This window comes from Rhineura floridana, chromosome 1 (assembly GCF_030035675.1).
Source record: "Rhineura floridana isolate rRhiFlo1 chromosome 1, rRhiFlo1.hap2, whole genome shotgun sequence".
Taxonomy (NCBI): Eukaryota; Metazoa; Chordata; class Lepidosauria; order Squamata; family Rhineuridae; genus Rhineura; species Rhineura floridana.
This window is the reverse complement of record NC_084480.1, coordinates 252,797,047-252,811,389: the sequence shown is the minus strand read 5'-3', so window position 1 is coordinate 252,811,389 and position 14,343 is coordinate 252,797,047. Positions and strand designations below refer to the sequence as shown.

The 14,343-nt window shown below is 43.6% G+C and overlaps 1 protein-coding gene across 3 annotated transcripts in view; it reads left to right on the top strand.

Annotated features, from left to right (window-relative positions):
- Positions 1 to 282: 282 nt before the first annotated feature.
- The window catches only part of KLHL14 (kelch like family member 14), a 116,348-nt gene continuing 102,287 nt past the window's right edge, over positions 283 to 14,343 (top strand). The window contains exons 1-2 of one of the 3 annotated variants that reach the window (XM_061598027.1): positions 283 to 367; positions 4,317 to 5,306. In XM_061598027.1, coding sequence (XP_061454011.1) covers positions 4,360 to 5,306 — 947 coding nt within the window. In that variant the 5' untranslated portion in view covers positions 283 to 367; positions 4,317 to 4,359. Of the gene's footprint in view, positions 368 to 2,452; positions 2,798 to 3,071; positions 3,326 to 4,316; positions 5,307 to 14,343 lie in introns of those variants that run through there. The other 2 variants (XM_061598017.1, XM_061598009.1) reach the window with 2 other exon arrangements.

Sequence of the window (14,343 nt, the reverse complement as noted above, 5' to 3'; positions counted from 1 at the left end):
CTAACAGAAGAATGGTTAACTCTATAGTTGAAAGCAACCAGACTAGTAGTGAGTATAGGGAACTTATGTGAGCGATATGTATCAGCAACGGTGCAGCAAAGGGGATCTACAGGCTCTGAACCCCACCTTGTCTCTCTTAATAGGCTTTATAACAAGCCCTTCAATAAAACCTCATGGAATTTAAATGCCCCACAGCTGCTGCCTCACATATTACCCCAAAGAGGAGCAACAATGATCAAAGTAAGGAGCGTAAACTTTACATTTCATGGTTACATCTTGTTCTCTTTCCTGCCGTCTCTTGCAGTGATATCAAAGATGCATCATTCATAGTTTGGGGATCAGTCTGGATAGCAAGCAAAACAACTAGGTATGACAAGACTTACAAAGGAATCTCTTTGCAACTTAAGGTGGTATAGGATTATGCGACACATAATTTTACAATTATTTTATTATTTAACGTAATTTAATACAAAATGGCTTCTGTTATTTACATCTGTAAAAGGAAGTATTAAGTAGAGTTCAACAGTACTGGAATGACAGAAAAACTGCTTTCCCCAGAGGCTCTAGTAATACTGCACATCTGTTGCTATTGCTGTGTATATGTGTAAAACAAGCAAACAAAAAACATTCTGTGCTGATTTGGAACAACTTTAGCACACACCAAATATTTGGTAAAACAAAACTGAGCATATTACATGGGATTACGTCCATTTTTCTGCTAGCTGCAGTCTTCTATAAAGGAAACTGTTGTATCAATATGGTCTTGTCAGAATCAGCACTCTAATGTATCAGTGTGGGGTCACTGGGTGGTTTGTGGGGACTGGATGCACTGAATTCTCCTGTCCAAATAGACCATGTTCTTAAACTGTCAATGCAATGTGCCACACGAAGAAAAAGTACTCTAGTATAAATTACATTGCAAAAGGCGTAAACTAATCTGAATCATTTGGCATCAGCATTATTTTTATGATATCACTTGCTTCATTGCAAGGTAGATCTTCCCATTTCCTGTAAAATTCAATTTCCAGCTGGTTTCCTTCCATCAGCAGATGCTTCTGCATTCTTTTGTAAACTAAGAAGGAAGAAAATAAGGGCTAGTGTTCCAGATAAACCCCCTGGCATGCATTTTAATTACAAGGCTTTTATTAGTTGGGAATGTTAAGATTTTATCCCAGCTCCAACTTTCTGTGAAGTGCTGCTCTTCAGTCTCTTTTAATGTGTGTTTTAGTCAAGGTCGTACTTTTCTTTTTGGACAATTGGAGATTTGACAACAGAGCTATAAATGTGAGGGTGTAATAAATCATGAGATCAAGTTGAAGAATTCATCCTCCACTCCAACGCCTGTTGGTGGAAGCTATACACTAATTTTATAAAGCATCTAAAAAATCCACACCAAACCACATCCCACCCTGCCCCAGGAAATGACTGGTGCAAGTTCCTATGTACCTCTTCTAGATCAGGCAAAAAGTTGAAAGGTTATGTTTGCTAAAGAGTTGCTGCTTTCCTGCTGTCTGGGTCAAGCTCTTGCACTGCGAAGTCTCTAAACCAAAAGACAAATCTGACCATATGCTAAACTGACAATAAAAAGTGACTTCTGAACCTTTATCTGCTGAGGAGCTGTTGTCTAACCAGACAAAATGACAGAGAAAATATGCTTTCAAATGAAAGCATAAATTGTTGATAGTGCAGATGAACCACATAAAAAGGAAGTTACACTACTAATACCATGCACTACAGCCTCACTTTACCTCTGCTTTCATCTCTCTCCTTCACATATGTATGAATGGAGGATGTACCCTGTCAAACTAATAACACAAGAGGGTGGTGGGGGGGGGGTTGACAATATCTCTTGTACTGAGACCAGACGTTTCCATTACATGGGGTTCGGGGGAAGAGACAGAAAACAAATGCAGTGCAGTGTGAATCCAGCACCATTCTGTACAGATACAAAAGTTTGCATATTGCACTGGGCGCTTGGAGATCATAAATCTATGCATGAGAAAGATGTAGTGGAAATTTTTTGGGGGGGATTAGAGTTTATTTTTGTCATCTCTGTGAGACAGCTACTCATTCATCCAGATCACAGCTAAGAAAAAAAGCTGGTCACAGAAATTAGCAGTTTCAGCTCAGCAGCAAAGTCGCCAGCCTGTGAAGGCAGAGAGAAATTGACTAATTAGCAATGCGCACTAAAACTTGACGGTTCTTTATAGAGAGAGAGAGAAGAGAGAGAGAGAGAGAGGCAGAGGAGGGGGTCGCTTTCTCCCCTTCTTTCTTCCAAAGATGTTTGAAATCGCAGTCATTTACGCTCGACAATTTTTACAATAGCCTTGAGCCATAATTTTGCGAGTCTTTCCAGCATCCATCCCCCTGTATGGTCTCTCTCCACTGGCCAAGCACGACCGTTTCTCTCCCCAACCGTGGATTTCCTATTACTCTCGTTACGACTCACTGAGCCCCAGGCCCAAGGATAATGATGTGTTGTTTCTTGGTAGCATAATTTGTCACACGTACATTTTTTCTTCTTCTTCTCTTGCAGAAAGCTCTGCGCTCTCTCTCTCTCTTTCTCTCCCCTTCTCCCTCTCCTACATTTTCTTGCTGTTGCTAATTCATGGTGATCAAATGATGTACGACAAAATAAATTGTAAAGAGTGACTGCTTGGAGTTGGGAACCAGAAGGTTTTTTCTGTTGTGGTTTTTTTTTGGAAGGAGCAATCAAACCATTTAAAAGGAAGGACAATTGATTTTTTTTGGGGGGAGCTTAAGTGAACCTTTACTTTGGCAGCTGGTTGTGGAGCAGGTAAGTTTCTGGCCTTCGGTCTTGAGTATATTTTCTTGTGGCTTGTTTATTGTCGTGAAGATGGTGTGTGTGTGTGTGATTTCCTTGGGCTAGAAGTATGTGGCGATGCGGGGGGGGGGGTTACTTGTGTTACACACGTCTTTGGAGAATAAACTCCAATTGCAAGAAATGGCCAAAGGAGGAAGAAAGAAGGGGAGGGCGGATGGGAGGTGTGTGTAAGGTGGGGGGGGAGGAATGACCGGGTCCACTTAAAGGGAGAGGCTCTTGGAGATTTCTTAAACCCGTACTGTTGGGAAGGAGGGAGGGAAAGTGGCCGGGGAAGGGGGACCTCCCCGCCAGCTGGTCACAGGAGAAAACGAAGAGAGCAAGCGCTGCCGAAAAGAAGGGAAGCTACAATGGAAGTAGCAGCCCTCGCTGGGATCCCGCAGAGAAGCGGCGGTGATGTTGCTTGCTGTTGCTGTAGAGGGCTCGACTCTCCCGGAGGCAGGCTACGGCCAGCGCAGATCTCTTTTTCCTCAGCACTAGCAGGTGCAACTCCCAGGTTAAGGCTTGGCTAATTGATTCGCCGCCGCCCTCGGAGTCCAGCTGACTTCAGCCGGGCAGCTCCGGCTCCATTTCGCGCAGGGGCACTTTTCCTGCCCGCCCGCCTCTTCCTCCTCATGCCCTCCAATCTCCCCCTTGAACTTCCCAGAGTTGCCGGAGTTAAAGCGGTGCCGCCTTCCGCCCACCGGAAAAGCAACCCGTGCAGGATAAACACCAGACCAGAGGCGACTCGGCTTGCCTCTGCCCCATGGCTCAATGCAATGCAGCAAGCGCAATGAGGGACAGCAGGAGTCGGGTGCACGCCGCCAGCCCCCCCCCACGCCACCGCGCCCCCCCCACGCCGCCGCGGCCCTTCCCCTTCTCCCTCCCCTCACGTACTGCTTCAAGGCGAAGCGTCTCGTGGCTCTGCAGACAGTGCCTCGCAAAGGCGGGAAAGGCGCAGTTTGGGGAAGGGGAGGGGCATCCAAAGAAGGCAGCTCAGTCAGTTCGGCTGTAGCAGGGGCCTGGCCCTGGATTTTAGAAAGGACTGGATGGTTTCTCTCTCTTTCTTTGGCTGGGTCGGTCGATTGTCTCTCCGGGAGTTTTTGCGGCTTGCAGTAGAAGCCAAAACTCTTCCTTCCCCGCTTCCTGCCAGGGAGTAGCACGCGCAAGGGGCGCGCGCGTCTCCGTTCCTCTTGAGTTGAAAGAAAGTAGTTGTCTAGTACTACCCCATTTCTCTCCCCAGCCCACCTCGCCGCTACCCTTTAGGGAGGGAAGCCGGCTTGCTGAAGATGAAAGGCAAAGCACCATGGCGGGCAGCACCAAGAGTTTTATGCAGCCAAAAGCCTGCTTTGGCGGGGAAGTGGGAGGCTGAACAGAACGCCTTTCGGGTCTTGCAATAAGGATGAACACGCTAGGCCTGTAAAGCTCCGTGTTTGTTATTGTGTGCCTTCTCCCAACCACTCACCCCCCCACCGCTTTGCCCCTCTTTGCCCAGGTCAGAGGAGGCTTTCTAGTCAGGTGCGTTGAGGCTGCCCGCCATGTCAAGGTCCGGGGACCGAACATCTACCTTCGACCCAAGCCATAGCGACAACCTGCTTCACGGCCTCAACCTGCTGTGGAGGAAGCAGCTTTTCTGCGACGTGACCCTGACGGCCCAAGGCCAGCAGTTCCATTGCCATAAGGCCGTGCTGGCCTCGTGCTCGCAGTACTTCCGATCGCTCTTCTCCAGCACCGCCGGCGGAGGGGGAGGCGGCGGAGGGGGAGGGAGCGGGCACCACCACCCCTTGGGCGTCGGACCAGGTGCTCAGGACGGCCTGCCCCCCAAAGAGCAGCAACAGCAGGAGGAGTCCGGCACGCCCTCCTCCTCGCCGGAGGACAAGCTGTTGGCCAGCCCCAGGGCCATCAACAACCTAGTGTTGCAAGGCTGCTCGTCGATCGGGCTGCGTCTGGTGCTCGAGTACCTGTACACGGCCAACGTGACCCTGTCGCTGGACACGGTGGAGGAGGTGCTGTCGGTCAGCAAGATCCTGCACATCCCTCAGGTCACCAAGCTGTGCGTTCAGTTCCTCAACGATCAGATCTCGGTGCAGAACTACAAGCAAGTGTGCAAGATCGCTGCTTTGCACGGCCTTGAAGAGACCAAGAAGCTGGCCAACAAGTACCTGGTGGAGGACGTGCTGCTGCTCAACTTCGAGGAGATGCGCGCCCTGCTGGACTCGTTGCCTCCCCCGGTGGAGTCGGAGCTGGCGCTCTTCCAGATGTCCGTACTGTGGCTGGAGCACGACCGCGAGACCCGCATGCAGTACGCCCCGGACCTTATGAAGCGCCTCCGTTTCGCCCTCATCCCGGCCCCGGAGCTCGTCGAGCGGGTCCAGTCGGTGGATTTCATGCGTACCGATCCTGTCTGCCAGAAGCTGCTTCTGGACGCCATGAACTACCACCTGATGCCCTTCAGGCAGCACTGCAGGCAGAGCCTGGCCAGCAGGTAAGAGAAGGGGAAAGGGGTGGTGGAATTCAGCCAGAAACCTAATTCTTTCTGGTGGATTAGCTGCATGCATATCTGCAGCGTGGAGTTCAAAAGTTGACTTTAATGCTACAGAGCTACCAACAAAACAGGGACATTGCCTGAGAGGGACTTGCCGAACAGAGTTAAGGGGAGGGGTGAACACACCCTCCCATAGGCACTGGATGAATTTGGAGAAAGGAAACCCTAAAAAAAGTTTGCAGTCGCCATTGAGAAAATATCTTAGCAACAATCAGTTATATCATGGCTCAAAAAGAAGCCATAGCTTAGAATTCAGGTCCCTTAAAGATGCTGTTTTGGATAGTCACTTTGTACTGTATCAATAACACAGAAAGTTCGGAGACAACTGAGGCTGAAATCTCACTTATATGTGAGGAAGCCCCACTAAACTCAATGGAAGTTATTTCTGAGTAGATATATATAAGATTGCTCTGTGTATCTCTGCTTGTACTCTTGTGGACCAACTTCTGATAAGGAATTGACCAGTGGCCTTAATGTAATGCTGTTGGATGAAAGTCAGGCAGTAGGTGAAGTTTGTGCAAGTGGCTTCTCCTGGCTAGACCTGTCAAAATATGAGGAATTGCACACCCCCATCTTTTCTAGCATTGTTCTGTTGTTACAGCCCATGATGCTGTTGGTAGACACTTGAAGAAAGCAAGGTTCTCCTTTTCAAAGTTATGTTTAAAAAGAGTTTCATTAGAGTTTGTTTGATTTAGGGAACTAAAGGAGACTACAATTTGGAAAAGAGAAGAAAAGCATCAGTAACAGGTTGTGTTGTTCTGATAGTGTTAAGCTGCCCATTCGTGGAACTAGTTTTAGAGGTGTTGTGCAAAGCAAGCAAGACTGGTGATAAGGGAAAGTGGAATGTGCTGGATAATTTAGTAGATGTCTCTTAAAATACAATATGGGAAGAAAATTGGATGGGCAAACAGCCATGGCTTAGTGGCATTAGTTTTAAATCCCATTATGATCTCCCTGGGCCCTTTCTACAGAGAGATGGAATCTTGCAAGCTTCTCTCAACTGTGGAAGTTACCACAATTCTTTCTTATCTAATACTTTGTTCCCATGATACTACAATGAAATGTACATGTTAGAATTTAATAGCAAGAAGTACAAATTAAAATGAATTATTCGCTATTGTGCCTTGCATTATTCCCAGTTTTATAAAAAAAAATCTAAATAGAGTACAGATACTAGAGCTGTGATGTCTGGACTTGCATCTAGCTTTCATATTTCTTTATGTACTTGCTCATATTACAGTCACTGAGATAATGCAGCTATTGTACAGGAATAGTTGTGACACCAAACTGTTGTTGTATGTGACATCACAGCTATTCCTGTACAATAGCTGCATTATCTTGTTGAGTGAGTGAGTGAATGAACCATAATGTTAAAGACAGACAGAATGAAGGTAATGTCAGGTGGGTGAAGTCCATGACAAAAATATTTAAATAGCTTATTTAGGAAATAAAAAGAGATGGAAAATATTTAAAATTACCTTTTCAAATATACCTATACTTTTTTGTAGAATGTATTGCTATCAAGCAAATTGAAAGTCTGCACATGTCACATAATGTTTATTTGCCTTTTTACTGTACTGTTAACAGTGTGTTGTTATTAGTGTGAAACTGCTCAGAAAGATTGTTGTGAGAGTCATCTTTTTTAATATTATGGTGTTTTATTCCTTTTTGCAAAACTTACAAAAACTCTATAAAAAGTGTTTATCTTAAACATTTAACCTTAGCAGATGATAGCTGAAGAGCTTCTGACTTTCTTTGTATCAATAGAGGTTTTGTAAAACACAGCTGTGCTCCTTAGTGTGAAATATTACAATAAAATGTAATAGGAGCACTACAAAATATAAAGTGTACTTGAGGCCCCTGCAGTGATGTGCCTGGCAGGTGTCTCTAGGATAGAATACTTGGAAGTATTTTGGCTTTCCAAGTACAGGCTGCAGTGCTTACTTCAGCCTAAATTCTGCACATCACCTGGGACATGATGGGATTTGTGTTGTGGTGGATTGCTGAGATACCAGGCTGTTTGGTTCAGTGCAGATACCGTCCAGCTTCACTGGTCCATATCATTTGAAGGATATGTAATTGTGTTGTGACCACTGAAAGTTTACAGGTGTCAGGGATGCTGATACTTCTGCTGCTGGAAGTGATCTTTTTTCTTTAAGCAAAAAAACACACAGAACAAACATAAGCTGACCTTATTCTGCAATTATTTAATTATACTAAGGCTGCAGTCCTATCTCCTCTTTGAACTAAATGGGACTTACTTCTGAGTGGACATGTATATGCTTGTACTATTAGGGAACTATGGGTTGTATCCATCTAAATTATTCTCAGAAGAGACCCATTGAAATTAATGCATCTAAGGTAGCCACATCCATAAATTTCAATGGGTCTACTCTGAGTAGGATTAACATTGGTCACAACCTTGTATTTATCACTTTTATACTTAATACAGATGTAGATCTAACCTGTTTCTTAGATAACATATTATATGGACATATTCAAAGTATATTCAAATTAACTTCTGCTATCTTTTTACAACTTTAATCTAGATTTCAGAACTGATATTCATTAATGATCTACTCTTGTATCTTAATAGTTTGATTTTCTTTAATGCCCCATAATTATTCTGTGATGATGTATTAGCATACACATGTGCATAAAAAGATGAAGAAATCAAATATGTTCATAAACAAAGCAAATGTATATATCCCAGATGAAGGTTTTTTAGACTGTTTCCTATGATTTGATTAAAATTCTGAGTGCATTATTGAAACTTTTATTGCATTGTTATTTAAGAAGAAAGGTGGGATATAAATTTAAAAAACAAATAAATAATGATCCCTGAAAGTTTAATATTAAATAAAAGAAAGGGATTCTTTAAAAGATATGAAAACATTTTTTGGAATTATAGATTTGGAAAAAGTGTATTTAAAAGTTGTAATGAAGTAGTTTGATAGAAACAGATTAATACAGAGAATATTTTCAGATGTCATTATAGGTTTCCATGAAGCAATAATGACACAGGTAAATTAGAACTACATGAAATGTTTTCTGAAAAGATGTTGATAAGGGATACTTAGAAACATGGCTCTTATTAAAAGAGGCCAGTTTCTTTCTGAGAGGTAAGTAGTTAAGTGGCATAGACATCTGCTTGGTACTCTATAATGAAGAAACGTAGAATTAACACACCTGCTCTTAAAGACTGATTAACATCCTGCTGAAGACTCCCATTTACTTTAATGGGGACTGTATCAGGCCTTCAGCATCATTTGATAACTGTCTTCCTTAATTGTTTAAAATTAAACTTTTGTTCCTAATGCACTATGTAGAACTATAGCACACAGATGCTTTGGGATTTTCCCTATTTGAAAACTCAAAACTCCCATTAAACAGAGAGGGTAAATAGCCAAAAACTTGAATTATGATTCTAAAGTTGCTCTGTGATAATGGTTATCTTATGTATGTTTTGTACTACAGCCCTAAAATAAGCTAATACTGTTATCACCACTGCAAAACGTGTGTACATATGTGAAACTGTTATCCCTTTGATGAAGGTCTGTCTCAAAATGAAATCCTGCAATTGATTTAAGACCACAGTAACATTTCTTACATTTCAAATACACTATATAGATGGTACCAATATGCAAGCCCAAAGACTCAGTTTCAGGTAAAGCAAAATATCCGCTTTCGCTCATAAAATGCGAATATGTGCTTTGAAAGCAGGAAATATGGAAACCTACACTAATATTTTGCAAACATATTTTTTTCCACAAGAAAGAAATTGAAAGATTTCTAACCCTATCATAAACTTTATTGTCAGAAATAAGACTTCCTAATTTTAGTGGAAATTCATAGTGGGTAAGGTGTTGGAGTACAACCTGGGAGAACAGGGTTCGAATCCCCACATAGCCATGAAGCTCACTGGGTGACCTTGGGCCAGTCACTGCCTCTCAGCCTCATGAAAACCCTATTCATAGGGTCGCCATAAGTCGGAATCGACTTGAAGGCAGTACATTTACATTTTTTAATCCTAAGAATTCTTAACAGGAATTGCAATTTTATATCCTATAAAGTGCTGAATATACCTTTCCTCCTTCCTTTGCACACAAGAGGTGGAGATCTAATGTTTCTGTTTGCAGTTTGTGACAAACAGGAATTTCCTGTTTTGTCTGAATATGGGAAACTGTAGTTTATTCAAACCACAATTAGTTGACAAACCAGGATAGCACATTATGCTTTGGTTCAAGGTCGTGGTTTGCTAAGTAACTAGGATTTGTACAAACAAAGAGTTTTCATGTTCAGGTGAAATAGGAAAGAGTAGTTTGTTACAAAAGCTAAATCTCCTCACACAGGAAAGGGGAATGTGTAAGTCTGAGGCTTGCACATATATCTACAAACCATACTTGTTATTTCTAGCCTGGGCCTCTGTGTCAACTCTCAGTTGCTGAATGAAGAGGCAAATGTTAAGGTGCATATGTGGAAATCATCGTGTTTATATGGCTTGCTAGAAGTAATAATAAGCATCAGCTTTCCTCCTTATCTGACTAGTAACCAATTGTCAGTGACCCGGTGGCAGAAAGTCTTCCAATATGGTTTTCTTGGTGACTGTTGTTAAAGAAGATAATTCTATGTTCCATTGAATTTTAGAGCTAGGAATTGAAAGAATTGGAGTAAAAGAGTTCTCTTTATTCCCAGACTTTCCCCGTAAACTGAGAAAAAATGAAGTGGTGTCCCATTTGCCTCTCAACAAATTGGAAAAGTTGGATGTGTGGAAGGCCTCTTTTGGTTTTTCTATTAAACTTATAGCAAGCAAGGACATTGAGAGTTGTTTCTCCTACCTGTTTTTCCAGCTCACTGCCTTTTCCCTAGATGGGGCCCGTTTTTTACCTCTTACACAGTGATACTTGTTGTGACTGTGCAAGGGAAATCAGGCTGGACTCATCAAGAGAGTATTTTCTCCAGAACTTTGTAATTCTTTACCTCTTTCACCACTGAAAGTGACCATTATACAATGGACTCCCCACCATACTTTTGTTTGTTTGTTTGTTTTTTGGAAGCTAGATTTTGCCACTTGAAATTTAATTGTAGTTTGTTTATTTATTTATTTATTATTTGCTTTATATCCCACCCTTCCTCCCAGCAGGAGCCCAGGGCTGCAAACAAAAGCGCTAAAAACACATCAGAACATCATAAAAGCAAACCTTAAAATGCACCAAAACAAAACAACTTTAAAAACATTTTTTTTAAAAGCTTTAAAAACATCTTTTAAAAAAGGTTAAAAAACATATTGTTTTTTTAAAAAATATTAAAAAGCATTTCCAACACAGACGCAGACTGGGATAGGTCTCAACTTAAAAGGCTTGTTGAAAGAGGAAGGTCTTCAATAGGTGCCGAAAAGATAGCAGAGATGGTGCCTGCCTAATATTTAAGGGAAGGGAATTCCACAGGGTAGGTGCCGCTACGCTAAAGGTCTGTTTCCTATGTTGTCCATAATGGACCTCCTGATGAGATGGTATCTGCAGGAGGCCCTCACCTGCAGAGCACAGTGATCGACTGGGTATATAAGGGGTAAGATGGTCTTTCAGGTATCCTGGTCCCAAGCTGTCTAGGGCTTTGTACACCAAAACTAAAACCTTGAACTTGGCCCGGTAGCAAATGGGCAGCCAGTGCAATTCTTTCAGCAGCGGGGTGACATGCTGGCGATACCCTGCCCTAGTGAGCAGTTTCGCCACCGCATTTTGCACCAGCTGCAGCTTCTGGACCAACCTCAAGGGCAGCCCCACATAGAGCGCATTACAGTAATCCAGCCTGGAGGTTACCAGTGTGTGGACAACAGTGGTCAGGCTATCCCAGTCCAGAAACGGCAGCAGCTGTCTTACCAGCCGAAGCTGGTAAAAGGCATTCCTAGCCATGGAGGTCACCCGGGCCTCTAGCAACAAAGATGGATCCAGGAGCACCCCCAGACTATGGACCTGCTCTTTCAGAGGGAGTACGACCCCATCCAAAGCAGGCAACTGACCAGTAATCCGAACTTGGGAACCACGAACCCACAGTGCCTCCGTCTTGCTAGGATTCAGACTCAGTTTATTGGCCCTCATCCAGCCCACCACTGAGTCCAGGCAGCAGTCAAGGGCTTGCACAGCCTCTCCCGATTCAGATGTTACAGAGAAATAGAGCTGGGTATCATCAGCATAGTGCTGACATCTCACCCCAAAGCTCCTGATGACTGCTCCCAAGGACTTCATATAGATCAGCCTTTCCCAACCAGTGTGTCTCCAGATGTTGTTGGACCACAACTCTCATCAGCCTTAGCCAGCATTGCCAATGGTCAGGAAAGATGGGAATTGTGGTCCAACAACATCTGGAGGCGCACTGGTTGGGAAAGGCTGATATAGATGTTAAACAGCATGGGGGACAAGATGGTACCCTGCGGCACCCCACAACACAACTGCCAGGGGGGCTGAAAGATAGTCACCCAATGGTATTCTCTGAGAGTGACCCTGGAGATAGGATCGGAACCACTGTAAAACAGTGCCTTCAATACCCATCTCACCAAGTCGACCCAAAAGGATACCATGGTCAATGGTATCAAAAGCCACTGAGAGATCAAGTAAGAATAACAGGGTCGCACACACCCCGTCCTTCTCTCAATAAATGCCATCCATCAGGGCGACCAAGGCCAATTCAGTCCCATAACCAGGCCTGAACCCAGACTGGAATGGGTCAAGATAATCTGTTTCATCCAAGAGTACCTGCAACTGCTGCGCCACAACCCTCTCATTCACCTTCCCTAAAATGGTGGTATTTGCAACCGGTCGGTACTTGTCACAAACCAATGGGTCCAGGGTGGGCTTTTTCAGGAGTGGTCGGATCACCACTTCTTCCAAGGCAGCTGGAACCACTCCCCTCCACAGTGATGTATTGACCATAGTTTGAAATCCTTGTTGCAGTCTGTACATGGAGGTCCACTGTTATGAAGAAAGATTGAAATAACAGAGTATGTTTAGCCTGGAGAAGAGAAAGCTGAGGCAGGGGACAGGACTGAACTGTTCAAATACCTGAAAGGCAGCCTCAAAGAAGAGGGCAAAGACTTGTCTAATGCACCTAAGGACATGATTAGATCTAATGGGATAAAGTTACAGAAGGGTAGATTTTTGTTGAACATTAGGAAAAACTATAATGGTAAGAGCAGTTTGACAGTTGAACCAATAGAGTAGTGGTGGGCTCTCCCTTGATGGAGGTCTTCAAGCAGAGGCTGGAGAGTCATCTCTTGGGGATGCTGTTGTTCTGGGTTTCCTGCATTGAGCAGTGGTGGATTAGATGGTTTATAAGAACCCCCTCTTAACTCATTAATTCTAAGTTTTGCACAAGCAGAGTTTGTGTATTTACTTGCTGCTGGAGACAGGGTAGGATCTAACTATTAGAATTTGAGGGAGAGGGTTGTTTATTTATTAATAATGAGTGTGGACTGCACACATGCATTAAAAATCACAGATGGCAGGAAAGAGGTTCACAAGAGGATTCCCCCCCTTTTATTTCCCCACCATCACCACTTTCTTACTATGATCTAACTAAAGAGATTGACACATAGAAGCAGCCTTCCCCATGCACAAAACACCTGCTGGAGCAGTAACAATGAGCATAAATTAGATGCTCATCTGAGTGTGGATACTGTCTGTCTACACAGCATTGCTTTCAATCCCTAATAGAGATGCAAGTTTAGGTGTGTGTTTTACTTTATTATGTTTATATCTCTCCTTTCCTTCATAGAGCTCAAAACAGCTTACATGGTTTTCCCCCTTCCCCATTTTATTTTCATGCGAAGTTTCACAGGTAGGAAAGGCTAAGAGAAGATAAGTGACCCAAGGTTCCCTGGTGTGCTTTATAGCTAAGTGGGTGTTCCTGGTCCTAGTCTGATAACCCAACCTAACCACCAGAGCACACTGACTTTCAGTGTCCATCTGTGTGCATTCCACTGAAAGCAATGTAGTGCAGGTTGCCAGCATTGTACTTGAATGTGCATTTAGAGCATATGTGATTTATTGCTTGTTTTTGATCCAGTAAGTGACAAGAATCCTAATTCTACACACAGTTCTCCTTAGCTGGACTGGGAACCTGGCTTCATAAGTCCAGCTCTGGTAACAGTTGCCGTTGACCTTCTTCACAGGCTTGGAAGCACTTACTTGAGAAGAGGAGTTTTGGAGATCTGATATCCTGTAGTGTGTGGCGGGGGAGGGGAGGGAGAAGAAACTGGGCTTGAAGCTGCATGTTATTGCAAGCCAATTCTCTCTCTCTCCCCTCGCTCTAAACACACAGCAATGGTCCTTTAAACCACGAGGAGGTGTTCCACGTCTCAGTTTAAAGAATCCTATAGGGAGGAAGAGAGCCAGGGTGGTGTAGTGGTTAAGGAGTTGGACTACAACCTGGGAGACCAGGGTTCGAATCCACACACAGCCATGAAGCTCACTGGGTGCCCTTGGACCAGTCACTGCCTCTCAGCCTCAGAGGAAGGCAATGGTAAACTACCTCTGAATATCTTACTAGTCACAGGGTCACCATAAGTTGGAATCTGCTTGAAGGCAATCCATTTCCGTAGAGAGGAAATTGGTCTTGGAGGAAATACTTGAAAATGTGTATCATGAAAACCTAACAGTGGAGGGTTTCAGCCTACATGTGTGCTCCATGCATACTGCTGGCACCATGCAGGCAACATGCATGTGCAGACCAGGGGTGTTGCTAGGGGTAGGCTCATGGGGCTTGGGCCTCAAATCTTTTTCTAAGGGCTCCAAGTGTTTTTGGTGGGTAATGAATTCAGGAGAAATTGGATAGGGAGGAATGATCTGGGTTACTGTGTAGGATAATAATTTGGAGAACCAAAAAAGTTTAAGATGATTATTTAGAGATAATTTTGGAGTAATGAAGGGGAATAATTGAAAGAATATTGAATTGATTTGGAGAAGGATATGTTGGGAAATTA